General features: G+C 46.2%; 1 protein-coding gene and 2 long non-coding RNA genes across 4 annotated transcripts; 2 read left to right on the plus strand and 1 right to left on the minus strand.

The window, feature by feature from the left end:
• Window positions 1–248: 248 nt before the first annotated feature.
• Window positions 249–25,838, minus strand: kiaa1614 (KIAA1614 ortholog). 2 transcript variants are annotated; one of them, XM_088599141.1, is made up of 9 exons: window positions 24,902–25,838; window positions 23,762–23,831; window positions 21,175–21,315; window positions 15,799–16,283; window positions 13,579–13,729; window positions 12,776–13,019; window positions 10,787–10,911; window positions 5,967–6,139; window positions 249–5,557 (listed from the first exon to the last, which is right to left on the minus strand). In XM_088599141.1, the coding sequence occupies exons 1-9, from the start codon at window positions 25,836–25,838 to the stop codon at window positions 5,364–5,366; spliced, it is 2,520 nt and encodes an 839-aa protein (XP_088455267.1). In that variant the 3' UTR covers window positions 249–5,363. The 2 variants fall into 2 exon arrangements, with proteins under 2 accessions (XP_088455267.1, XP_088455266.1); XM_088599140.1 differs by having other exon boundaries at window positions 14,815–16,283.
• LOC148652433 (uncharacterized) lies at window positions 8,511–13,673 on the plus strand. Its single transcript, XR_015925319.1, has 3 exons — window positions 8,511–10,368; window positions 12,752–13,041; window positions 13,535–13,673. It is a non-coding gene; the product is annotated as an uncharacterized LOC148652433 (long non-coding RNA).
• LOC148652434 (uncharacterized) lies at window positions 21,308–26,340 on the plus strand. Its single transcript, XR_015925318.1, has 2 exons — window positions 21,308–21,473; window positions 25,631–26,340. It is a non-coding gene; the product is annotated as an uncharacterized LOC148652434 (long non-coding RNA).
• Window positions 26,341–27,795: the final 1,455 nt, after the last annotated feature.

Here is a 27,795-nt window from a genome sequence, read left to right on the forward strand (position 1 = left end):
GCCTTTGCTCCTGTTGCTTGCTGGGATAGGATCCAGCTCCCCTGCGATGCTGTACTGAATAAAGCGATTAGAAAATGGATGGATGTTTCATACAAAAAACACATTAGTGCCTGACTGAGTATCGGCATCTCCTTAAAGATCGTTCTTACGATCATGCCTGGGCACTGTGCTGTGCAGAAAACAACAGTTATCGTGGCCTCTTGAAAAGAGGAAGACCATGGGTTTTCAGGACAAATGACACATCCAACTGCATAACAACCTTTTTCTTTTATTTTCAAATATAAATAAATATAATACAGTTAAGCAGCGAAACAATGAGACATGACTTTTTCTTGTGCTTTAATACTGATGATGTGAGCTTGCTGCACTCCAATAACCCATGAAAAAAAGACGTTTTTAAACAATGAAATGCAAGTGCTGTCCATGTACCTTCTATTGACGATTGCATTAGACTTCTGACACTATCTTACAGGTGAGTGAGAGTGCACATTTCACTCTGATCACGGTCTCACCCCCTCTTTGCCTGCTGTTCCCATCGGTTTATACATCTGTCCCCGCTGTACACAAGCAGGAGCGGGCTCACTGGGAAACAGTGTGGTCACCTTTCAAACCTCATCGAGAGAGACTTTTTTAACAGGAACATTTGGTGTTTCTGCCTAAACGTTTCTGCAGTTGTAGCAAGAACAGCTTCAAAACCTCCCAGCAAAACAAGTTCCTGAATAGAATCGTCAAAGGTGAAATGAACGGAAATAAGAAGGAGAATTATTGCAGTTATAGACAGCCCAGAGCTCCTCATGCTTCACATATGACCTTGTGTGACATTAATTTGTCCCCCCCAGGCACTTCCTGTTAATCAGCTTTGAGCATATCCATTTCTGAGTTTTTTTTCCAAAAAGAGCATGAAAAGCACTGTAATTTTATGGCTAACTGCACGCAACTCATGCTGCACTCTGTTAATGTGGGGGTGGTACTTCTTGAAATCATGACTGTTTTCAGGGTAAGGCAGAGCATGTGATTGTAAATACTTGCAGATAAAAGCTCACTTATATTTGTAAACCAGGTCTGCCGTGATCTCAGTAAACTCAATAATACGACCTTCTCTATCGGAGACATGAGGTCTCAGTGTGCTACGAAGTGTCATGGGAGACGTGTTGCTGTTCAAGCAGAAATGACAGGTGATCAGCAAGAAGACATTTATTCACACACCAATGTGATTAAATAATGCAGAACCGAAGATGGTAAAAATGACTGTGGTCCCATTAAAGTCCTGGAATGAATGGTACTGTAACGCATACGGCCGACATTGCAGGTTCTTTGAGCCGGCTTACCAGCGCTTTGACGTCACCACCCTTCCCTGTGAATAGCAGAGACTGCAGCCGTTGGGCTGAAGGGAGATTTCCCTTTAGCTCACTGGCTGGGTCCCTGTTGAGGGACGCCAGAGACCCAGGATTGAGTCCCCAGAGGTGGGGGGCCGACTTGAGGCGGCAGGGGCGAGGGCGCATACCCACGTGAACCCGAGAGTGCTACATTGGTGTAAGAAGCGGGTTGGGATAGCCCTTCGCTGAGGATGGCGAATTAAGTGGGGGAGAGTGTAACGCATACGGCCAACATCACAGGTTGTGCGAGCCAGCTTACCAGCGTGGTGACGTCACCACCCTTCCCTGTGAATAGCAGGGACCGCAGCCGCCGGGCTGAAGGGAGATTTCCCTTTAGCTCAGCTGGTTGGTTCCCTGTTGAGTGACGCCAGAGGCCCGGGATCGAGTCCCCAGCAGTGCGGGGCCGACCTGAGGTGGCAGGGGCAAGGGAGCATACCCACCTGGACCCGAGAGCGCTACAGTACAAAACAATGCAACAAACATTAAAAGAAGAACACTAAAAGAAGTATATAACTGAGTGCTTTCAGAATGCATTTCAGTGGGTTATAGCCAAACACTTTTTGGTATTGTTTCACTGTGGAACTGTACTGTCACAGGACACACCCACACTGTTCTGAGCGGATAGACAGGGTTGCAATGGGTGAGGGATACACTGACCATTGAGCCCATAAATAACACAAGGACAACCGAACCACAGTCTGATAGTGAAAAGCTTTAACACCGGTCAAACATAGTAACAAATACAAACACTGCAGGACATTACTCTAGACATTCATAGAGTGTACAACTGGTGTGTTCATCACAAATAACGTACCTCCTTAAAAGATCCTCTAACTATGTCTACATATTAACACTGTTTGGCTGCTTCTTTATATTTTTGGCAAAGTCAACCGATTGTGGAGGAAATGACAGAGAAACAGAGCTGAACATTCTCCAGAGGGTGTCCACGGCTCTAACTCGATCGAGCCTTTCAGAATGGGTGAATTGACCTGGCCTGTTCGGACAGCTCTAGCAGGGAAGCTGTGCACCGCGGAGGGGTGGACATCAGTCCTTGGGTGATCACATTACACTCGGCAGGGCACTGATAATTTAATAATAATAATTGCTTACACTTATATAGCGCTTTTCTGGATACTCCACTCAAAGCGCTTTACAGGTAATGGGGAATCCCCTCCACCACCACCAGTGTGTACACCACCTGGTGATGTGAGGGCAGCCATAGTGCGCCAGAACGCTCACTCCAGATCAGCTTTCTGTGGGGAGGAGAGCAGAGTGATGAAGCCAATTTATACATGGGAATTATTAGGAGGCCATGATTGGTAAGGGCCAATGGGACATTTGGCCAGTACACCGGGGTTACACCCCTACTCTTTTCGAGAAACCCTCTGGGATTTTTAATGTCCACAGGACCTCAGTTTTACGTCTCATCCAAAGGACGGCGCCTGTTTACAGTATAGTGTCCCCATCACTATCCTGGAGCATTAGGACCCACATAGACCGCAGGGTTAGCACCCCCTGCTGGTCCCATTAACACTTCTTCCAGCAGCAACCTTAGTTTTTCCCAGGAGGTCTCTCATCCAGGTAGTGACCAAGCTCACACCTGCTGAGCTTCAATGGTTTGCCAGTTGTGAGTTGCAGGGTGAAATGGCTTTACTGCACCTGCTCAACTAGACGACAGCTCCGTGATGACTTCTGTGTGTACAAGGAGACACAGGAGCCTTCACTGCCTATAGGAATGTATACCCTGTGGTCTGATTTGTTCAAGCAGGTTTGCTGCAGTTAGCAGTTTTCATGATACACTTGTGTTAGAATCTTAAGCACTCTGGTTGTATATTTTACCCTGTATGTATATTTCACAGTATCAGTTCACAGTTCCTGTGTTTTACTCGCCTAAAGTCGAAAATACCGAACACTGAAACACTTACCTCTTTCACAAGTCATGTGGAAACCTTTAAATGTTACTATATTAATAGTAGTAAGACTTTTTATATTCTTCTTTTGAGAATAGGTTCAACCACTTAACTATACCGGAAGATCAACTACTTATTTTGAAAACTAAACTGAGAATTCTTTGGGCCTGAGTAAAGACGGAAACAAATGATATTGGATCATGTTTCTCTCGGATCATGTTCTAAAGGCTGGTACAGCTCACATTTCATGACTTTCCCCAGAATCTCATTCTGTTACAGTACCTCCTAGAGAGGAAGACTGAAAATAGCCTGATGATCCCACATTAAATAGTGGAAACCTCTGTCCAATCCAGAAAACAGTGGATAAAAGTGGGTTTCTTTTCAAATATCACAGTAAAAAAGAATAGTTTCTCTTTATTCATTTTCCTGAGGTGAGAAAATACTTGTGCCCTTTTGATGTACAGGAGGTGAATGATGAAGTGCAGTGTTGTGATTTTGGTTTAACTGCTTCATCAGTGTGGTCTTGATGCGGCTCCACACAGGGCTGTGTGTAACCCAGGATGTACTACAAGCACCGTCGCTGTCTGCTTGAATTTCAAGAAACACAATTTGCTGACAAATGAGTATCATCAGTTGGCATGCAAATAAGTGTCAGATCCTGAAAGCAAAAGCCTTCTCAAGCTGTCTGCCGTCTCCAGCTCTCCCAGTCTCTGCTGGTCCCCTGTGTTCTGTGTGGAGCACACTAATGAGGCGTCTTTTGATTAACACCGTACCAAAGCCCTTTGAATTCAGAGAACTCAGTCGTATCACAGTGCACTGAGGCGGTGTGTAAGAGCTAGAGCCTTTTAGTTTGCCTTTCAAAAGGGCTCATTCTAGTGACAACAGAGAAATCACTTTGCTTAAGATCTCTTTTCTGAAACCCAGTCTCAGGAATTTCACACTTCTAGCTTTCGTCTTTATTCAGAGCTTGTCTGCTGCCAGTAAATGACAAATAGGTCACGACTGCATTGTGGCAGTGTACTTGCAGTCTTGTGTGGCACTGTGCGTTTTATCTGTTATCCACACATTTCCTTCGGTACAACTCAAGACTCACAGCAGCCACACAGCTGATTCTGCTCCTGCGGTATGATGGGAGGTTGAACAGTCAGGATGCTGCAGGGGACCTAAGCCTCATCCAGGGTCTATATAGCAAAGTGCAAACCAATGAAAGGCGTTTTGCGAAAGAAAAAAAAGGCATGTGCACGCTACGTTGAACTGTCAATGGGTATGACAAGGCAGAGCTTTTAATTATTAACACTGATATTTTTTTTAAATAAATGGTGCACAGTTCAAGGTTTCTATGAGCTACTACTGCATGGTGATGCAATTCTCCTGAACACCTGCCCTCCCCAGCCTGGAATGTGTATGAGCTGGGGGCCAGGCAAAACCTAGATGCTCTTTTTGGTCTATTATTCATGACTGCTTTGCACTGGCTTTTCATTGAAATATGTACAGTATCTGTAACGTGTTTTCCACTGCTCCCAGCCTTTTGACATTGCTGTGTTTTTACATTCATTTCTTATGAAGCCCAAATGTTTTAAGCAGAAAAAACACTGTATATCCAGGAATAAGAACCGCAAGTAGTGTTGATCTAACTGGGTAGTGCAGAGAGTGGCTGGATTGTACTCCTCAGAAACTGCGTTTGATCTTCCCAGACACAGGGATTCACCTGCGGCTCACAAGCAGGTATTACAGAAAATAATGGTTTCTTTTTGGACCTCAGGTGTGAGTAGCACAGTGAAAAAGTACGCTGAAATTATTTGAGAGTCTGGGTTTCAAGAATATAGTCAATACATACAGTGCCGTAGCCTGGAGGAAACATCCAGGGCGAGAAACAGCTGAAAGCAATTGCTGTCCTTGAAGCTTTGTTCAGCAAATGACCTGGACTGATAATTCTCACTCCCCGAACGCCAGTGTCTGTTTCCTGCCCTGGCCTCCGCCTGTGGCTGTACCTTAGTCACCCCACCAGCCGAGGAGAACAGATGTGCTTCTGGGGGATCCGGGGACTGGTTTCTCTCCGTCTCTGCCATCCCCCTGGCTACTGCGGACTCCTCCTCTGGCGCAGCACGCGGATGGAAGTGGTGGTGTGCTGGGTCATCAGCCAGGTCACCTCCTCCAGCGTCAGGCCGGCCACCTTCTCCCCGTTCACTTCCAGGATCTCGTCGCCCACGCCCAGGAGCCCTGCGTACAGCTTCTGAGTGCCGCTGTCGCCCATCTCTTCCACATACACTCCTGGCAAAGCAAGGGACTGTTTTACTCACCAACACTTCGAAAAAGCCAATGTACCTGCACGGGAAAAAGCTGGCTCTGTCTTTGTCGTGCTGCCCTCGCTTGGTGCGGAGAAGGGAATTTCTAACTCCACAATTAACTGAACCTAGGGATAATTCAGATTAGGTGTACACTGCTATTGTAGCTTCGCTCACACTCGTTAACCTCCAGCACAAGACGATCCGGGGGAGGACTGAACGGGACCTGGAGCAGACTGCTTGTTTGTCCACGCCTGTTTGGTATTTTTCTTGACGTATCACTTGTTTTGGAGTGTAGCAAGGGCTGCCTTCACGGCGCCCCGGGTTTGCAGTGAAGAGGAAGAAATTTGGGATCCTTCCATCTTGGGAAAAACCCAAACTGACACAAATGGTACCTGAGTCCGGACGGCCTTTCCCCCGCGAGATGAGAAATCCGAAGGGTCCGTTTGCCGGCCGGCTGAGCTCCAGGAGCAGAGTCCCATCTGGGAAGGCTTGGGCAACCCGGCCCACGGTCCGCACCCCACTAGGACAGCCCACATCCTCCACACTGAGCGCTCGCTGGAGCCCCCTGCAGGACACACACGGATGCATCCACACAAAGGGATGTTGAGAGCCATAAACACACCCTCACAGAACAGCCCTTTAACAATAATAATTGCTTACACTTATATGGCACTTTTCTGGACACTCCACTCAAAGCGCTTTACAGGTAATGGGGACTCCCCTCTACCACCACCAGTGTGTACACCACCTAGTGATGCGACGGCAGCCATAGTGCACCAGAACGCTCACCACACATCAGCTCTCAGTGGGGAGGTGAACAGAGTAATGAAGCCAATTCATATATAAGGATTATTACAAGGCCATGATTGGTAAGAGCCAATGGGAAATTTGGCCAGGACGCCGGGGTTACACCCCTACTGTTTTCGAGAAATGTCCCGGGATTTTAATGACCAGAGAGTTTGGTTTTACATCTCAACTGAAGGATGGTGTCATTTTTAAAGTATAGTGTCCCCGTCACTGTACTGGGGCATTAGGACCCACATGGACCACAGGATGAGCGCCCCCTGCTGGCCCCACTAACACCACGTCCAGCAGCAACCTTAGTTTTTCCCAGGAGGTTTCCCATCCAGGAACTGACCAGGCTCGACCCTGCTGAGCTTCAATGGGTTGAAGTGGATTCAACGATCCGCTCTCGTAATAATCTCAAACGGCAAGGTTGCTGGGGTTGAATGACCTGATCTTGACATTCCTTCTACGCTTGGTTCTTTAAATCCAGCTGATACTTTCTTCCTTCAGTCATTCCGTGTCTGTATGTCATAGGGCATGATATGTACCATCTGTTTAAAATCAATAAGTGGTCTGGATGTTCTACGATATAATTTTGCATTTTAAAGCTGTCTGTCTGCTGTGAAGCAGCTGGGAGGGTCAGGGATGAGTTAGTCAGACGGAAAGGTGGAGGAGTGGAGGACATGGTCTGGGGAAACTCCCTGCCCTTTCATCGCTAGACCCTGCCAGAGAGGCCAGGAACTTGGCTGGTTAAAATTCAACACTGAGAGCCTGTGGGTTGTGAGCTTTGTGCCTCAGTCTGCTTTGCTTTAGATCTCTCTTCAGTTCCTCTTAAAACACACTCACTCTGAGATTCAGTTGAAGTAAAGCAGAATTTACTAAGTCATGCTGACCTCGTGTTGGTGCGGAGAAGGGAATTTCTAATTAACTCTGCGTCCAGGCGTAATTAAAATTAGGTTTGTGTCTGTATATTATTTGGTGTACTTTTGTGTTTGTACTGAAGATGGGCATGATTTTATCATGATTTAATAATATGCTCACTCTTCACATTCAGGCCTTTAACTGTAATTTCAATATAATTTAAGTTGCTTTTTAAAAAAACATCTGTCAAATGAATTCTAAAAAAAAGTATGTATAAAAAAATTCAGTGCTGCTGCCCCAGAAGATTTCCAGAGGTCTTAGTACCAAGTAACTTAGGACTTAGTATTAGCAAAACTACAACTGAATGGAAATGAGACAAATATACAATAAAAAAAAAACTCATCAGAGCAGTTTTTTTATGAAAGGCTGAAGAGGAGAGATCAGTGAGTGGGGGGCAGAGCTGATGTGTCAGTCTGTGACTGTGCTCATGGCTGTGTGTGACTGTGTGTGGGAGGCAGTGTGTGAGAGTGGGGCATTGGCCACAAGTATTACTAAATGAGTGAGGATCTATTTCGATAAAAAAAACACATCTTCACAACGAAAGCGAGTAACAGCTGCGCTCTTTCTATACATTTCTTTTATAAATGGTGTCTTTTTTTAAAACTGTTCAGTTCGGGTCTACTTTCACCCAACAGAGGACTTTCAATCAGTCAGAGTACAGACAGCAAATAAAAGCAGAATGAGAGTCAAAAGCAGGAGCTATGATGTCCTCACAATCGTGATATCCCAACATGTTTGAGTGGGGTAGATAGCAGGTGAGATTTCTTCTTTGAAGACGAGAGACAAAAAGGTGCAAAATGCATACACATCGGTCTCAACAATTCCTCTGCTGGGCTATGGCCTAAAGATGTGTGCACAATCACTTCCAGTATCACTTAACTACTTATCAGTGTAAACAAGGGCTGCCTTAGCAACAGTATCAGAAGGCAGTAATTGCAAGGGGCCGGCTGTGGAAACAGCAAGATTGAAGACAAACATGCCACATGGCAGAAACATCCTGGAAGAAATTTAGGAGCAGATGAGGAGGGCAGTTAAACAGTAGCTAGCCCTGTGCCCTCTGGGCCAGGCTCCAGCCCTGGAATGAAATGCCTCCCACTCTTCCTCCCTTGTTTATTGTCTGCCATTTATAGCTTGGGGTCTCTGATTGGCCCTTGTGTGTGGTGATGTAACAGCAAGTCCAATCGGAGGGCGAGGAAAATCCCTGCTCCTTCCAGTCTGGTGCTGCTGCACTGACTGTCACCACACTGACCCCCCCCTGCTGTGGGAACTGTTTTTATATCCTGATGGAAGTGTGGAGAAGTGGGAGCAGGAACAGAGTCTTAAAGGGGCCATCGCACCCTTTTTGTTTTTTCTTTTTGTTTGCTTTGAGTCCTGGAATTAGCCTGCCAGTTATTCTTCGGCCAGTTGTTTATGCTTCCCATCAGCCAGCGGGCAGCTGCAGTGCTTCAGTTAACCTCTTGGCCAGGGGTCCTAACTCAGGTCCTGCGGTGCCACAGTCCAGCAGGCTTCAGCTCTGGGGAAGGGTGAAAGTAGCCAGGCCTGCTTTTCCTTTTCTTGAGATTTAACCACATTCTGGGCTTTGACAACTGGAGCCAGCTCACCTCTCCAGGCAGCACGATAACGGCAATTTTTCACTAAGTCCTAAGCAGCAGAGACACTTCATTACACACTACATACAAAGGTTCAAGTTTATATTATTATACACATGGATGGCTGTGGGTGTCTGCCAAGCGATTGTTTTCTAGCATTGGGGAATCATATTTAGATCCGCAGTGCAAAAGGGAAGAAGGTTTTATGCTCTTTTTTTCCACAACGCCTTTGACATTCCACAACTCAGGGAAGGCGAAGCTATTTTTATTCCCGGCAGACGCCTCCGCAGTTCCACAGCGGGAACGGATGGAAAATATTCCAGCGTTGCGCAACCCCAGCTGCTTCCACATGCCAGGCGTAGCTGAACAGCCTCACGCAGCACCGAACGGTCCGGCTGTCGGGAGGTACGTCCGGGCTGTCCCGGGAAAGCGCGTGGAGGGGCCTTGCCACGACTATCGCCGGAACGGTGCTTCCGCGCTTCGTCTGTGCCTAGGGTGTTGGTGGGAACCTGGGTGCTGCCTCCCCCTAACCTCTGACTTTCCTGTCAGACTATTTCAGCCGGGGCACGCCTGTGAGGCTACAGTCAGGTACAGGGTTTAGGTCTTTGACTTCAAGGCATCCTGCAGTAATGCCACTGAACTGAAGCAGTGAAATGATAGGTCAGTATAAGTCATTCAGCCGGGACAGAAAGCCGCAGTTCTCAAGGAACTCAGCTTGGCAGAGTGGCCTCGGGACCAGGAAGCTCTAAGGGTTGAGAAAGCTGGAAAAACAACTCCCAGCTCTGGGCTGAGCGGCTTCCTGTACACTCCCAGTGACTGCACACTGACTGAACACACCCAGCCCTGCAGGAAGAGGGGAGAAACGGAGCCCAGGCACAGAGGAAGGAGAGATTGGGCCAGCCGGCTCAGGATTAAAAATTAGGGGAACGATTACTTTTGTTTATTAAACGAGCAAGGAAATGTGGCAACTTTGTAACAGAGTGTGCCGAGACAGAAGCACCAAGGGACTTTTCACAGTGGCAGGTTCACTGCTGAACAGTTGAGACTGAACCACATTGACTGATAGGTTGACCAACTGGGACTGTTGTGACCAATAGGCCAGGCAACAGTCACAAGACAAGAAAGGAAATGTTGCTAAAAAAAAGTGGCTTTTCCAGTCACTAAAAATAATCTTCTGATCTTATTTTGCCTGAACCCAGCTCAACTGGGTTGGTACAAGATTTTTCTTTCTGAAAGTAAATCCCCCTTAGTTAGAATTAGGAATCTGAACAAGATGTTTGATTGGAAAGAGGATCAAATAAAGGAGTCGGCTCAGAGGAAAAAAAAAAGGATTATTCATGCTCAAGTAAAATTAAATGGAAGGAAAAAGCAGAAGTCAGAAGATTCTAAAACTGCAAGGTTAAATCACTGATTGTGGTTACGCTCATAATGACATACTGAAAGGGTGGACTTCAGCTCTTCCTCCTCCATGACCTCCAAAGCTGTCTGGATGAGGCGGGTAATTTGCGATTTTAAATGAACTGATAGATGACCAAACCACACTGTAATACCACATTATTTTAAATATAAAATTACTACTGATGTGTTATAAATGTTACATGTTGTAATGTGTTTTACTGTACATGTACAATAGAGTGATGTGCAATGTTTTTCTTATTTTTTGTAATAGAATAAGTGCAATGTTTTTCTTTTCTTCTTTTTTTTTGTTTGCATTCTATTAAATGTACAGGAGTGCTGGGTGCCCATAACAAATTTCCCCCAAAGGAGAATAAAATCTTTATCTTTATCTAAACTGAAAGAATCGATCCATCTGGTGATTAATGCAGTGTCATGCCAGTGTTCCCAGCTGTTTGCAGTGTTGTCTCAGTCTCTGTAATTTAGAGGGTTGGGAAGTGGACGTCGGTGCCAGTCTGTACCTGTGTGTCGGGCTGAAAGATGAAGGCTCTCCCACCAGATAGGCACTGGAGCGATCTGCCTTCCTCTTCGGGGACTGCAAACTCTGCACTGAGGACGCCTTGCGTAGCTGGGTGAAGGGAGACCCCTGGTGGTAAAAAGGTGAAATTACTGCTTTTAGAGATTGCTCAGAACGCGGAGCAGGCTTTAAGTTCCATTCAAGTGTAAATTTAATTGCAATAATTACTTGGTCTTTACGCAATACCTTTTATTCTAAAGGCCATACAGGAGGGGACTCACACACAGCAGATAAGGAGGTGGAGTGAGAAACTACTTCACCAGGTGAATTAAGGAGAAACTGTAGATATGTTAGATTGTGCAAGCCCACAATAGACTTTAACTGGGACACTAGGGTTACCTTCACTGAAAGGGATATAAAAATGGGCCAAAGTAAAATTTTCATTCAAATAGATTATTACTATTCCCTCCAGTGTCTGGTTCAGTTGCTATTATTCTAGTGCAGCTCTCTGCGGCTCTTGACGGAGATAAAAGATATATGAGTTTTTTTGTTTAACCGATTATTAAAAACCACTTCCAACAGTCAAAACTAGTGTCCTGCCTGCACAGTGATTTTGAACGCAGTGTGTGAGCCTTGATGATGAAGTGTTAAATCACGTTAATCATAAAATGCTTAAATGGAAACTCGGCACTATAGCACAGTTATGTTAATTGATTTTCAACTATATAAACATGTTATCGAATCCCACTCTAATCAGGATTCTTGGTAGCTGCGTATCGTGATTTAATAAGGGCCAAAACTGTCGACTTGTTCTCAGTTCAATGTTGAGCTCATCCTTCCTTTTGAATGGACATCTGTTGGAGCGATCTCTGAATAGGCCACACTTCATCTCCAGAGAAGAGGTGTTGTATCACGTCGTGTGACTGGATCTCTCTGCTTTGTATGCACACAGCCTGAATGCTGGCTGAGCACAAGCTGACACCGACTGTGCACAAGCTGAATGGCCGTTGACCACAATCTAAACATTGACTGAGCACAGGCTGAAGACTGGCCGAGCACAGGCCGAACTCAGACTGAAACACGTGCTGAGCACAGGCTGAACGCTGGCTGAGCACAGGGCGAACATCGTCTGTGCACAAGCTAAACAGCAGCTGAGCATAGCCTGAACACCGACTGAGCACGGGCTGAACACTGGCTGAACACTGGCCCAGTGTAAATGCGACTGCTTTCAGTGAGACATTTGTACAAAGCTGTCTCGTGATGAGGTGAATCCAGATGGATTTTTCCTCCTGTAGTGAGAAGGGGGCTTTGGCAGGTACGGTGAGCACATGCTAAGCTGCACACAGCACTGACAGCTTCACCTCTGATGAAGACAAGACTCGGCACTGGAATACACCTCTTGCGCCCCCTTTCCCACTGAAGGAGGAAACATTTTGCAGCTCTTCTGAGTAATGAGGTCGATCGTAATGTAAAACTGGATTGGATACAACTTTAAATCTGACAGGTGTGGCCACTACACTCCCATCATGCTGTGTCCACATTATTGGGTCACAAAACACACTTTTTTGTCTTCTGTGTGACACTTTAGCGAGAGCATTTTCTCAGGTGAAAATGAAGACAAATGTACTTCAATCCAAGGGCCAAGATGTACCACGAATAAACTGAAGCACAATTTTCTTATTGGCATGTCGCAGCAGGCGATAATAATTTCAATAATTTCCTCAGAGTGACAAGCACATACTTGTGACCTGAACTGGGGTTTGGACAGCCCTAGCATGAGGCTTAAGCATTACCATGTTGCTGAGAAACATAGAAAAAGCAGCTCGTCTGGCACAGCCATTTTAACCTTACCTTAATCCTAAACCACTAACTCTAAAACCAACTCTAACCCTATGTCTCCACGTCTAAACCTCGAACCATAACCCTATCACTAACCCTAAAACCACTGAACTGCTGAACTGTTTTGTAGCTGCTAGGCATGAGCACCACTCACCAGCCGCAGCGACTGCAGGGATGGTGCCTTCTTCAGCTGGCCGCAGGGCTTCTGCAAGGAGCTGGGCGAGCCTGCGCTGTGTCTGGGAGAGACACTCAGCTGCTCCATGCTACTGGAGCGGCCTTTGCTCAGCCTGCCCACTGTGCTGTGTCCGATGGCAGACAGGAACCTCCTCAGGGACAGCTTGGGCCGGCCATCTTTCATCTCGGAGCTCTCTGGGTACTTCCTGTGTGCCTCCACCCCGCTGTGAACACAAAGCAGGAGAGGTACAGTTTGAATTCTGTGTGTTCATTTTGCTGCTGGTTCTCTGTAGCCTGTGATTGCGATAAAGGAGAGCTGCTGCTCTGTGTCTGAGGTCGTCTGGACTGGAGTCACTGACACTGAGTGTAGGACTGGACTCACTCTGACTGATTGCAGGACTGGAGTCACTGAGACTGAGTGCTGGACTGGAGTCACTGTGACTGAGTGCTGGACTGGATTCACTGAGACTGAATTCAGGACTGGAGTGACTTTTTTCAAAATGCCAAAGATGACAGATAACTACACGACAGCAGCAGACACAAAAATCCTGTTCATTTTTCATTTGTGTTCTTTTCCAAGAGAGGGCAGCCTTGTTCTGAAGTCGGCTCTATTAGCATTCCATGCTGCTGTCAGAAATGCCAAGCTACAGTTCTCCAGCCCTGAATGTAATTTACTAATAAGAAAGTGAAAATGAAGGCTAGATGATGCATCTTTTTGACAATACTATTTCACCCCCAGCGTTACTGATTACCCCCCTCAAGAGCCCCTGAGCGCGGACTCACTCTGCACTGTCTCTTGGATACTCTGCCCTCAGCAGTCCCCTGTGTCTGGAGTCTCCACTGGAGAGGGGCTCCAGGTGTGCTGTCTGGAACTCCGGGCGTGGCGCAGCGCTGGCAGTGTGGGGGCACATGTCCTCATTCAGCTGACAGTATCCTGCAGGGCAAAGTTCTTTTAGGGATCTCAGAGCATTTGGGGTTTAGCGGTCCCATAAGGCTGTACACAATGGTGAACAGGGGTTTGAAAAAAAACCCCATGATGTGGACATCCTGCTTATATCCTTATCCTGCTCTGACCTGTGGTGTATGGATCTGTTATAGGAGTGAGGGCCGGAGCTGGTCTTCATTTCCTTTTGTGTCACCCCTTTGAGATTTGGAGTGTGCCCGAACAGTACAGTCTTTCTTCATCCACATCGCCCTTCCAGGAGGACAGGCTGTGCAATCTTGGAATCATCCAGTCCGCCGTGCAGTTGCTTCTCAGTCTGGCCACAGCACTGATGGCAGCTGATGTCGAGCATGGGGTCGAGCGTGGCCTACATTAACTCACAGTGCCAATTAAAAGTGCCTGGCATGAATGAACAAGCCGGGATTCTAATCAGGTGTTTACAGAAACTGTGCTCTCTGGTGGTGTCTGCCCAGTTTCCACCGTCCCCAGGTCTCTCTCTTTCTCCCTTTCTTCAACTTTCAAAAAAAGTGCAATAGATATACCTGTGTGTCAGCACAACTTCCACAAATGAGTGTGGCTGGCAGACTTGAATTACTGAAAGGCAGATACATTTTCATTCTTACGCTGGGGGCTGTTTTATCCTCTCATCTTCAGGTGTAGCAGAGTGTCCTAGAAAACTGTTACTCTATTAAAGAGGCAATGAAACATAATATCACTGAAAAGCTCCAGAGTGGTTTTGTAAAGAAGATGGAGGTGACTCTTATGCACTGTTGTGATTTTCTTCAGCCTTAGAACCAGCAGTTTTGAATGAGATGGGCTCTCTGCTGACAAATGGTACCTCTGCAAGCCAACAGCCTAAACAGCAGGACTAAGGCACCAGACCGAATCTCAGTGCATGCTTTGGGATCTCTCAATCACCGATACAATCCAGATTCAAACCTGCAACCTCCAGAGGTGCCAAACAGAGCACGCCAAATTAGCAGAGATCTGCAATGGCTGAGCGACTTGGGAGCCTACGTCTCTCCCAAACCTCAAAGAATGTGGGATTAGAACTGGACATTTTACATACTACTTACCAGCTTCAGAGGCAGTGTTATATAGCTGCAGCTCAGCCCCTTTGCTCAGGTCACCAGCGGTTCTGGCTGGTGTGTACAGGGTTGCAGGTCTGGTGCAGCCATTGTTGCAGAGGCTGGTGGACAGGCTTGGTGGGTTTTGTCCGCTTTCGGTGGGCATCTGCTCAGAGTCACAGCTCAGTGCAGAGTAGAGGTGTTTGCCTTGGGACTCAGCGGTCTGGGAAAAGTCTGAATTGTGGTCTTCAGGTAAATGGATCAAGCGATACTGGACAGAGGGCAAGACCTTCACAATTCGCTGACCACTGGGGTGATTCTTTGAGCCGTTTTTCAAAGCTGATTTCTTGGGCTGTCCAAGAGTGCCAAGATCATGGTTATGTTGGGCGTTGTATCCTGATGTTTCCTCTATGGCAGGAGAAGGAAAAGGGCTTATCTTGGAATCTGGAGGGTAGTCTGGCTCTGCAGTGTAAGGGTTAGGAGGCAAAGTTGAGTTCTTCAAGCCAGGAGATCCATTCTCAGCTCCGCTGGGTCGAGGCCTTGAATTTTCTTGAACTAAAGGTCGTTGTTGGCCTTTCGCATGAGCAACTGTCCTATCACTGTAGCTCAGGCCTCCCTTTGCATCAGTAGCTGGCTCATTACCTATGTAAGCAGTTTTGGTCCCTTTCTTGGCTTTGCTGAAAGTTGGGCAGGGTTCCTCTGTCCTGATAGTTTGCATTGCCTCTGAACGCTCCTTCAGTACACTTCCCTTCACATCCTGTATTTGCACAGCCTGTCCATGTGGCCCACATGTTCCATTACCTGTTCTGAAATCTCTGTCTTCAACGGGGGAGACTTCCCCTATGTAGGTTTCTTTGATGCATTCAGTTCGCACTCGGTGGTTTGATGGGGACACCCAGCATGGGATCATCTTCACTGCAAGTTCCTGTTGAGCCCGGCAGGGCGCCTGCTGGGGGGTGTGAGAATCGGAAAGGGAGCTGTCAGCATGCTTACTTGGTAATAAGCTTTGATCGAGCTCCTGGAGGACAGACCCGCAGGAGTCGCACTTCCTGCCGGCAGACTGGCCTTTGTCAGAGCCGCTCTCGCTGTTACTATGACTCCCGTCATGGGTCCTCCTGGTCTTCCTGCTCCACAAGGGGGCGCCCTCGGGGCTCCTGCCTCGCTCTGCTCTGCCTGAGCTGCCCTCGCTCTTGGAGGGCCCCCCGTTGACGTAGGAGGAGAGGTGAGGCTTGGAGACCAGGAGCCCCTGCCCGCGCTCGGCTGCTCTCCGTCTCTGCTGGAGGCGCTCCAGGTAGCGCACCTCAGCGTCTTGGGCAGATTCATCCTCGAAGCGCACCCTGGTGGGGGACTGGCCATGCCGCCGCCGCAGACCGCCGCTCGATTCCCCGCTGGAAGAGTCGCTCAGATTCCCGCATGAAGCCGTCGCTCCATCTCTTCCAGCTAGGCCCCGGCGCAGCAGGCCAGCCCCTGACGACTCCCTGCCAAAGAGAGAGAGAGTTTGGGTCATCAATCACTTACGCGCCCCCTTTTACTGACGGTTTTAAATCTGGAACCACCAGTTTTTCTTTTTGCATCACCCTGCTTTGGAACTGCCGATCTCATCAGTCTACTTGGCTCAACGCTCCAGTGCCAGAGGGGTGAGGATCATGAACAATTTCCTCCAAAATGTATAATGTCACAGCCACCCCCATTCCTAGAGCACAGTCAGCACTGGCTGGAGTGTGGCTCTCACTTACAACTGTCACGGTCGTAAACCCCTCCTCTTAAGGACGCTCCAGCCCTTCCTTGTTTTCCACTCATCTCCCGCACCTGCTCCCTGTTCCAACCCCCTTTTCAGTTCTCCTTAAAAGCCAGGCGCTCACTCTATTCCGGGCTCTGCACTAGTTTCTGTACCAGGCGAGTCTGGGACCTGGATGTGCCTGGTCCCGTCACGGTTTTAATTTCTGTTCCTGTTCCCGTGCCAGTTCCGCCCGGTTCCCGTTTTTTAATCTTGTTTGTTTTGGATGGACAGCCCGGTTTTGGACTTTTGCTTCTGCTTGGATTCCCCCTTGGACTTTCTTCTGGATTGTTTGCCTCTGCCACACCTCCCCCAAACACCAGCACACCATGGACACGCCCCCTGTTTTCATTCTCGACCCCTGCATGCTTTTTCCCCCGTGTTTTCCCCACTCATCCCTGGATTGTGTCACCTGCATAGGGTCCTGAAAGAACGCTTTCGTGACACAACACTGCAATCTCCCAGACTTCAGCCAAGCCACAGGGTCCACTGACTGACACTAGCCCATCCATCATCAGCAGTGCTTGGTCAGCTGTACCCCTCTGATAGGGGAACAATCTTCACAGAGGGCCAGGAAGAGAGCCCAGACTCCACCGAGGGATGTCCAGATTACAGGACTCAACATGGACTCTACGAAAACACCATTACCAGCTGGGCCGCTCAGAAACCTGAAAAAGTTTTTTTAAACTTAGATTTAGAAGGACTCTGCAGTTATGCTTATTGCCTTTTGTGAGCGGAACATTGTTTTTTCGAGGTTTTGGTATTCTGGGAATGTGTTTGGCAGCATTTGTTTCTGATTTCTCACTCAGAAGGATCCAATGAGCTGCTGATTGGATCCACCTGGTGTAACAATCCTTTAAAAGGAGAGAAACTGAAATTGCACTGATAGGGGTTGATAGTTCTTCAAACTGGCCTGACAGTAGGAGGCCAGAAAATGAATGTGTTAATGCTGTTCTTTCTGTTTTGGAGGAATGTTTTGTAACATTCTTTTTTTTGGATTATCATCACTTGTACGAAGACAGTAATTTCTAACTTAGCAATAAAAGCCTCTCCCTAACACTGGGGTAGATCAGCGTTACCACCTTATAGCCTGACGTCAGCAGACCTCAGAAGCTCAGTGTAGCTGGTCCTGGTCAGTATTAGGATGGGAGATCTCTCAGAAACACTGGGGTGCTGCTATAATTGTTGTCTGCAGATCAGTAGGTGGTGCTCTTCTCCCTGCACTAGAATTTCTCATCTAATATCCCAGAAAGGACACTGGGAGCACTGTTAAAGGCCTCATTCAAACATGGTTAAACCAGAATTACATATAACATTATTTAGTTGGTGTATGCCAGCTGGCATTTGCAGAAACATATCTTGTCATTTAATTTTAATTTGAGGTAGAAGTGAATTCCTCATTAGTGGTAGTTAGCTCTAAATGTGAACATATTAGGCAGAACAACAGAGCACAATACTGACTGCATTTTGCATTTTTTTTAAATGTGCCTTATTATCAAATAAAATGGTTACTGAGAAGAGAAACACGTAGGGGTGCTTTTCCGGTTTTAACAGACACACCCAATTTGGGGTTGGTGCACTTTTCAATAACCCTGTTTGGCTGTAATAACGTGTGTGTGGGGTTGTGTGCTGAGGGTTCAACTCCACAGCTGACCGGGGAACTGTGCTCGTGTCACGATCCAAAAGCTAAGGCCTCTGGGAACAGCAGGGTTCAGTCCCATAGCTCTCATTAGGTGAGCTCGTAATGCAGTGCCAGCGAACCTCTGAACATCTGTCTCTCCCAAGAGGGCTGTACACTCATACCTCCCAGGCTTTAAACATAATTTTGACAGTTCTAGTTCAATGCCAGGTACCCTGAACAGATATGCACAGTACTGATGCCAGAGCTGGCTGTCAAGTGAGCAGGTTTTGCCTGAGCGGGCTGGCGGTTCGCTTTCCCACTCCTGTGACTGAGGCCCCAGCAGAGCGGCAGGCTGTGCAGGAAACAGCCCAGCGAACAGCTGACTGGCACGGCGGCGCCCACTGCTCTGTCTGGGGGCTTTGATCTGCGGGGGTGACAGCTGGCGAGGATGACAGCTCCCAACGAGAAAGGGAGAAAGGGGGGAGCGATGCGTGGAAGCAAATTAAACATCCAGTTTCAGATGAAACAGGGGCGTCCAGGCCTTCAAGGTTCTGGTTGAGAATGTGAGGTGAGCGGGGTGGAATAGACTGCATGATGGGAAGGGGACAGGACAGTACAGGCTCCTTCACCCCTGTGGGTAATGTGAGCGATGTTGTCTAATGAGGCTCAGAAGGCGGACTGGCCATATCTTTCCACAGGAGAAGGGCTAGAGGCACACCCCAAAAATGAACTGCCCGTAATTTATCTTGAGGGCGCAAAGGAATGTCAGGAGCTGTAAATCCCCATAGGACGGGTGTCCCTGTGGTTCCTGTGCTTTCCCACCTCCCTTCGGATTCCTGTACCCTTGAACACCGATCCTGGTTCTCAAGGTGGGAAGTTTAATTAGACATAGAATCAGACATTAGCATGGTTGTGAGATCCACACTTTAAGCTGTTTTGTTCACAGCAGAAAAGGACTGGGCTGTTGTTTCTACTATGTGGGGCTGTGTTAAGTCGATTAACCTGATTTTATGAGCAAACACAATTTGTATATATAGTAATAATGCAAAACAATATACACACCATTTTACAAATAGGGAGGGTTTTAAGACTTCCCCCTCAAAACAAAAAAGCAATTGAACAGTGTGACAGATCTGTAGTAATTCAATATACTGTTGCTGATTTTCATTTTATTCTCCTCACTCATGTCCTTGCCAGTTTAGAACCTTACTTGAGAAAATTACAAACAGAATTTGCAGTTTGTGTGACTCTTGGCAGTGTGACTCCTAGTTGATAAAAGTCTTTTTAAAGTGCCACAAAATCTGGAATTAACTGCTGTTATTTTCCGGTTGAAATGGTGCTTTTTTACCATTATCTATTCCTTACAACGATTTTTCACACATGCTATCGACATGATAAATGCTTGCTGTTGGAAGCTGAAACATTTCAAAATAAGATTGTTTCCCGTTTGGAGCATTTTGGCTCCTCTTTTTTCAGGAAAAAGCGGGTATGGATCTTTGGGCAAGCTTTAAAAAGCCCTGGTTTTTAAATTAATTCTGTAGATTTTTGTTTGAAATTCCATTTTACACTGTTGTGTTGAAAAAGGCCTGTGGTATATCATGGTTTGGTTAAAAAGAAAACCTTTGAGAGACCGTCTTTACATGACGCAGAGACTGAAGCTCTGAGAAGTGGTATTTATAGCCCTGGGGAGCCTATGTCAATGTCCTGAATCTGCAAGAGCACTAATCTCACAGAGGTGCTCCACAACGCTGTGGAACAATCATCCCTCTCAGCTATTGCATAATTTCAGCTTGCGTAACTACTGTTCAGAAACAGACAGGGACCACTGAGCCTGGCAAGCGTTCATCACAGCCTGCAATTTGTGCCTGCTTTTCCAAAGCACTTTATGTGCATTGTTGCTACTTGTGTTGTCTAGCTTGTTTGTCTAATTATTATATCATTTTAATTACTCCCAACAAAACAAAAGCAGGATCTAAAATACTACTGGATCCACATTATTGCTAAAGTTCTGCAGTTTGATTTACAACCAACGAAATTGTTTCACCTGTATTTTTAGTATTTAAGCAAAAAGTTATTTTAAATTGTCCAACCCAACTCTGAAATAGATACAGTAGCCTTTGTCTTATTGAGATTTGTTTTCTGCACAAAACTAGGGAGGAAGAAAAAGGATCTTCCCTACCTGTCTACAAATCTACATGAAAGTACCAGTAGCTGCCAGGCATACAGTATGTCAAAGAGCACTGAACTCTGGGTCACTTAAACTTAAATACCCAAAGTCAAAGAATCTGCAAGAACAGATGAAGTATTCAGCTTAATATTGAGCACGAGTTGATTAAAACTACGAGAATCATCCTTGCAACACTTTCCAGCAAGGATGGAAAGTGTTGCACATACATGGTTAATACATGGTTAATACATACATGGGATCCAAATCTCTAGATTGTAGTAGATGAGGGTTGTTTTTAAGCAAGTTGGGGTTCTGATTGCAGATTTATCCCTGAGATTTCCTTATGGATGTTTTCTGTCTCCCTTTGTGAGCGTCACAACAGGCTGCTGCCACTGCAGCACAATAACAAAACAATTTGCTTCCTGAAGGGCACAGCAGTAGGCCACAACACCGCAAACAAAAAGCATTTAAAAAGAAAAGAAAATCCCACTCTCTTCCAATTGAAGAGGAGATGATCTCCAGCTGTTGGGACTGAAGAACATCATCTTAAGAAAACACCTTAAAAATAACACACAAGCTGTCCTAATGTGCAAGCGCTCTCAAAGCTAATGAGAGAAGCGAATGCTAAATGTATTTCACAGCAGGGCAGGGCTGAGGGCAGGGAGGCCGCCAGGGCCTCCACTGTGCCTAGAGTGGCGCAGGAGAGATGAGCTGGGGGAGCTAGCCTTCCCAGCTGAGCCCTGGCAGTAAACAGCAGACAGAGAGACAGAGAGACTCGCTGCGGCTCGAGAGCGGGTGACTTACGGCGCCTCCTTCTGAATGGGCAGGATGCTGTGGTCAGCCTTGAGAGGGTGCGAGCGGGCCTTCATTCGGGCTCTCTCCAGCAGCCGCTTGGCCTGCTCATGCCGGGGGCTGAGGGGCAGCTCCTCACAGGAAACAAAGGCCCTGCCACGGAGAGACAGCCAGGCGCGTGAGGGAGCGAGGGGATTAGGGCAGGCCGGCAGTGATTAGAGATTAGGCCGACGCGAGGCCTGACAGCATGTGGCGTCGGAGAACAGGCACGAAAAGGAGACAATGGAAGAGTGTTTCCGGTCACCTCTGAGGTATATTTGGCTTAAAGCGTTTTTTCACTCCAGTGCAGGACAAATGGTTTCACTTTTTCCGAAGTCCAAATAAAATCTAACCAAGAGACATGTGAACTCACACTTTGCACTTTAAACTCCAGAAGTCTGTATTATTTTTATTTGGGTTGCTATAATTGCATCTTATATGCTTTTTTAATTACTTTTCAAAGTTGGGAACATGTTCTTCTTATAGGCCAAAGCATTAAGAAAACTGCTGTTACCTATCTTGTATCTGAGCGGATGTTCATTCTTGTGGCCTAAAGGGGGTCAACACTCTAATTTAGTACTCAGTGTAATCAACCCGGCTTTGTCAGTGAGTCTGTTTCCCTGAAACCCCCCATTTAAACAATAACTGCTACCACAACGCACCCTTGGCAAGCAGCAACTACTAAATAAACACTATAAAGGAAAAAGGTAAACCACAGCAGAGAAGTGGAGGTAAATTTGAGGCAGGGCACTCTTACAGCTGGAAGGCTGAAATGAAACTGAGTGTGGAGATAAAAATGAAAATTAAAAGGTTATTTAGAGTGGGAATTCTAATGCAAATGATAAACTTTAATGGATTACATGTAGGACTTGTAGGACAAAACTGAGAGGAAATTGAATATATTTATTAGTAGAGGTGAAACTGGATTGATTTTTGGAATTTGGATCTGGAACTAAATCTGAATTTTTTTGGGGTGAGGAATTAAATTGTAGTTAATGTAGTGGAGAAGGGATGGTGACACAGTGGTTAGCATTACTGCCTTATAGCACTTGTGCCCTGGGTTCAATTGTGGACCCTGGGGTACTGTCTGCGTGGAGTTTGTATATTCTCTCTGTGTTCACATGGGTTTCCTCCAGGTGCCCTGGTTTCCTTCCACAGACCAAAACCATGTTGGTAGGTTAATTGGCTTCTGAGAAATTGTTTGCGTGTCTGTGTATGCCCTGTGACGGATTGGCGTCCCAATCAGGGTGTATTCTGTCTTGTGCCTGTTGCTCAATGGATGCCTAATGTAGTGGAATTTATCACACTTTATATTCATTTAACCTATTAAAATGAAAGTAAAATGAAATTTCGGATACTAACCCTGCACTTCTGCCAGATAACACAAGGACTTTGCTTGTGCATGATATCAATAGAGCCAGCTGGAGGAACATACAGTATGTACAAGCTCAGGGGCTTCAAATATGGAAATGTGCTGCAGAAACAATACTTAGCTGTAGGAAATAGTCTAGTCCAAATGTTTATTTCCATTTGAACATGGGACTAAACGGCAGGTTTCTGCCCGTTTTGGAAAACATCTACAATATTAAAGACAGCAGAAAGTATTTGCCGTCTGGTCCACATAAAAAAAATCCATATTGAAATATTACACTTCTGTGTCATCAAAAAAAATCAACTACCCAGAGTGTGTGTCCGTTTCCCCCTTATCTAAAGCTCCTTATGTAACATGCATGTTAACAATGTGCTGGAACGTTAAGCTCCTGCTGCCGGGCAGCTGTGTGGCTCTGCCAGTTCGTCCTGTTGGCACGGCTCTCTGTGACACTGCTGCAAGAGCTGTGGCATCGCCCACTGACTCGCAAGGGGAACAGGCTGCCAGCTTGTCTTTGGGATTAGTGCTCGGGAATGAAGAAGAATATGCGGAGATCAGGGATGAAAAACAAGCACTTCAGATTTTTCTTTAGGAAGGGGTACAGGGGGCAGCTCTCTCTGTAAAGGGGTAGGATGTACAGTAGGCACCTCAGCTGCATCAGGAGCTCAGGAAGGACTGAGCCACCTGCAGCTTTGCACATGGTATTGAGTGACACAATCATCACATGATTCTGTTTCACTTCACTAGGACTCAAGAAGGAGTTAACTGTGGAGAGTTTCACCTCTTTGTGTATTAGACTAAGGAATGATGGACTAAATAATTTTGAGACTGAATCAAAAAACATAATTGTAAACAAGAAGGAAAAGAATGACTTTCCTCTCATACAAAGTGAATAAAACCCTTCAATGCCTTCCAAATACAAGCTGACTAATATGTACAAATTCTCTCAGCTGTTTTTCGGCTATTTTCAAGTGTTTATGAATGTTAATGCCTCCGTGGAGGTAATTTCTATCCCTTCCCTGAAAACTTGATCTGGACAATTGAATGATGGAATAATTTCCTGTAATGGTAGTATCAGCTGATAGAAACACACTGTCTTCCCTTTATTTAATAACAGTGCAGCTCAGAGAACTGCTCTTACACTCACTGTAGTTGAGGAAGAGTTCGGGGACTAGGACGGGACAGGGTTACCTGTGACTGTGCTCACTGTCCTGAAGGGAGATCCCAGAATCCCAGTCGCTGTCATTCAGAGCAGACAGGCCTACAAGATAAATCCTGGGTTTAGACGCTGTTGTCCATCACAAACTGGGCTTCCCCTTCCACCCTGTCTCTGAGGCATATGTATTTATAGCTTGCATACCCCACAGAACACAGAATACAATAAGAACCCATAATATATAAAGGTACATATGTGGATGCAAGAGTACTATGTCCTTCTGGATAACTATTTCATATAGGATTGTCAAGGGAAGGGACTGAGTTTCAGAATACAGTAGGGTCTCGACATTAGCAAGGGATCAGTGCAGTAAACCATTACAAATAGCCAAATTTGCCTGTAGCCAAGTCCACCCCTACACCGTTGCATACTGTACTACAGTATATAGTATGTAAGATTAAAAGGCATAAGTAACCCTCCCTTATATGATAATTAAATTGTTAATGCATTGGTTTTAGTTTTATGAAAATAACAATGAACAACTAAAACAAACAACAGAAAATTCATAACTCATAGCAATCAGCTAAAATAACCAACATGAATCCCTCCCCCACATCCAGCGGATGCCTGCCCTTTCTCTCTCTTTCTCGACGATCATCACACCCCACTGTAATAAAATCAGCGATAAAAGTGTTAGTGAGTGTATAAAGTCATCTCCAGCCTGTCATTCCCCACATTGGCAACACAGAACATGGAGTGTTTGTTACATTATGAAAACAAGACCATGTTGAGATGCAGATGCTGGGTAGTGGGCACTAGGGCAGGAGTCAGTGAGGGGCTCGCTCACTAGCTACTATTCGTCTCACAAGCCTAGTCTGTTGCGCTGCTAATGTACAACATGCGCTTAGCAACTTTTGACTTACTTTCATCTCGTTCTGCTCTTTATCTATCTAAGACCCCATCGGCCTGACCAAATCACAGATAAGTGAATTTGCACATGTTAAATTTGCAGACGTAGTGACCCTACTGTATAGACTAATACGTAGTAAGCAAGTTGTGCCAGGGGGATAATTTAGGGGATGTCTGGGAACATCTTAAGATCTTCTCAGAAGGCACTAAGCTCCTCCACCCACCAGCTCTTTTGAGCTCCAGCTTGTCGGATTACTGTGAATTACCTCTGCCATTGCACTCTGGTAGCTCCTTGCCCCTCAGCTCCAGCGGGCTCTGAGACCTGCTCTCAGGCCTGTTCAGCATCTGCTTCAGAATGCCTCTGTTCATCTCTACACGCTCTGCCAGCGACAGTGTGCTGCTGTTGCTGCAGACGCTCTCCCAGCTGTCGGCCCTCCAGAGCCCCCCCAGCGGGAACTCCTTCCTCCCAGCCCTCCACAGGTGGCTCTCCAAGCTGTCGGACCTCTGCAGATCCCTCCGGAGTGGCTGAGCACCTGGGGTGACCTTCCTCTGGATAGGGGCCTCCCACAGCTGGTGCTGAGTGTCGGCCCGGAGAGCCTGCTCACTACCCGCCTGCAGATTATCTCTGAGGAAGAGTGTCTCTGGCCGGGCAGCCTTCCAGAAGCCCTTGGGAGGCGTCCAGGACTTGGTGTTGGGTTCCTCTTGGACGCCCACCCCATTGGAGAGGTTCTCCAGACTGGCCCCCTCACCAAGGCCTCTGGACAGAGCCAGGCTGGACAGAGGTCCCATCTTGTATGGGTCCTCGTACAGGTCCTCCTGGTCACTCTGCAGGATATTGTCAGTCAAGTAGGTATGGACCTGAAACTGGGGGTCCACCTCCTCGTCGCTGCCAATTGGCTTGCTGGCGACCTGCTGTCCAGTGGGGGCCTTGCTGGAGCCTTTTCTCTGCTGCCCCTGCTCGTGTGCTGATGGTCCCTTGTCTTCTTTCCCTGCAGCTCTCCTCTCGGAGAGGGCCTTCACTTTGGACTGCAGCGCGGACACGGCAGAGCCTGGGGCCTGTGGGAGAAGAGGGGAGTCCAGGCCGGACTCTGCGTGGGGGCCGCTGTCCTGCTGGGGCAGAGCCGCCTCTTGTTCTTTCCACTGGCCCGCTCTGTGTGGCACGCTGGGATGCTGGAGGACCTCGGCGCTGGAGACCTCTTCCATGGCACTCTGCTAATCAAGGACCACTCCTACGACAGAGGGGACGCTGTATTAAGGACATTAAATATGGACATTTCAGCATGTTCACACATTAACATCTTTATGAAACACGCTGATATAGCTGTACGGGAAAGTAGCTGGGCCCTGTGATAAGCTGTTAAAAATGTATTCTTATAGAAATATACTTACCTTCATTCACAAATACAATAAGTAAAATCTTAATAATATCTGTGTTATAATCTCCACATTACTCACATGCACTCATACACACTTTTGAAGCTTCTTATCCACTCATTATTTTACATCAAATTTCTGCCACTCTCTGTTTCAAAATATGTATTTGATTAGCTTCCTTATGTTGTGTCTATTGAAAATTGAGATTGAAGTGGAATGATTTTTGACATTCATTATTTTGTTTATTAACAGCACTGTTATAGGTTTGTACAAGAAAGCCAGTAGTTCTATCATGTGCGTGGTGCCTAGCCAATAAAGTGTAAAAACTAGAGATTATGTTATTCTTGACTAAAATGCAAAAACGTTTTTTTTTTTCATTTTTCTTTTCATTTTCATTGATATTTCAGAGGCCTGTAGCAGAAGCCAGTTTGACCAATGTAAGGACACAGGAGCTAACCCCCTTACTCTTACATAACCAAGTAGACAAGTTATCAGTTGAACATCTCATCTGAAGAACAGCACCTCCTGCCACACTGTGGTCCTGGTTACTATGGAAATTCCCTTTGGCAATTCTGGCCCAGAGAGAGGAGCACCACTTGATCCACCAGCACCACTTACAGCAGCAACCTTATTTTCACTGGAGTTCTCCCATCCCAGTACTGACTAGTCCTTGCTTAGCTTCTCAGCAAGCACTTCATTTGCTTTTCTAAAAAATAAATCAACATCAGGAGTCTGTTTCTCTGCACTGACATACCTACATGAAAGTCCTATCGGTTCGGTCTTTTCTAAAGAGACATTTGAATGTACTGCCCAATTTGTAAAATACACTGCACAGCTTGTGCATTCGTTTGTTTTGCTTTGTAATATTATAAGCAATCTCCATATGTTATTGGCCTGCCATTCAGCTACACAAAAGATATGTCTGGAAATTATAAGAATTTTTATATGGTGAAGAGCAGTTCTTGGAAAAAATAACAGCACCGTTACTCTTCAATTTGAATTCTCGCCTTAAAATCCCATCTTTCTTTGTGGGCAGGGATAATTTTGGCTTTCATTTTTACTGTACGTCTCTAAATAGCAAGTCGCCACAATACGCTACACATGACTAATTACTGCCTCTGTGATCAGAGCAGAGCGGAGGTCAAATTAAAGGGCTGCTGATGCCAGCAACAGGAATTACATTCTTGTAACCTCACAGGACCAGGAGCCAGCAAGGGCAATTCACATCATGCCTAATACAGCACCCATAAGAAAAGCTTTGGCAATCTCCAAAACACGCAAAGCGCACAGATAGAAAAGTATTAGAAGAATTAATACAAAAGAATTCAAACATTTTGCAGATGACGAAGGGCCATCTGTCGTCTCTGTGCTGGTTTCCAGCGGCAGAATCCAAAAAGTTAATTACAGAGACGTTACTTCTGTTGTGTGTTTTCCAGGAGTTGAGAATCGTTATTTTTTTCCCCCATTTCAGCTTGTAATCTGAATAAAAAGAGAATTTAAATTGGTACATGGAATGTTTTCATAAATATATAAGTATGGCATTTACAAGCTCAATATAAACGGATGTAAATTTCCAGATGTAAATCAGGGCTTTCAATGCAGTGACTGTGAAGTTGGTTTTAATCAGTTGTTTGATCATTTAGGTAATGAGTGTTGCCACAGATCTTACTCCGTTTTTGCCAAAGCCCCTAAAAACATCTCTAAATCTGTGCACAGTTCATCATTGATTCCTTTTTAAGTAAATAATTATTTCTGTCTGTAAACAGGGAGAGGATAATGTGCGAAT

The sequence above is a fragment of the Lepisosteus platostomus genome, chromosome 11 (assembly GCF_059453375.1).
Source record: "Lepisosteus platostomus isolate fLepPlt1 chromosome 11, fLepPlt1.hap1, whole genome shotgun sequence".
In the NCBI taxonomy this organism is placed as follows: domain Eukaryota; kingdom Metazoa; phylum Chordata; class Actinopteri; order Semionotiformes; family Lepisosteidae; genus Lepisosteus; species Lepisosteus platostomus.

Bases quoted from the DNA above. Each gene is read 5' to 3' on its own strand.
- kiaa1614 (XM_088599140.1), bottom strand. From the start codon at position 25,838: ATGGAAGAGGTCTCCAGCGCCGAGGTCCTCCAGCATCCCAGCGTGCCA. The intron at 13,730-14,814 runs GTAAGTAGTATG...TTTGCCCTGCAG, and splicing joins TAACACTGCCTCTGAAGCTG to GATACTGTCAGCTGAATGAG. The intron at 13,020-13,578 runs GTGAGTCCGCGC...TTGTGTTCACAG, and splicing joins TATCCAAGAGACAGTGCAGA to CGGGGTGGAGGCACACAGGA.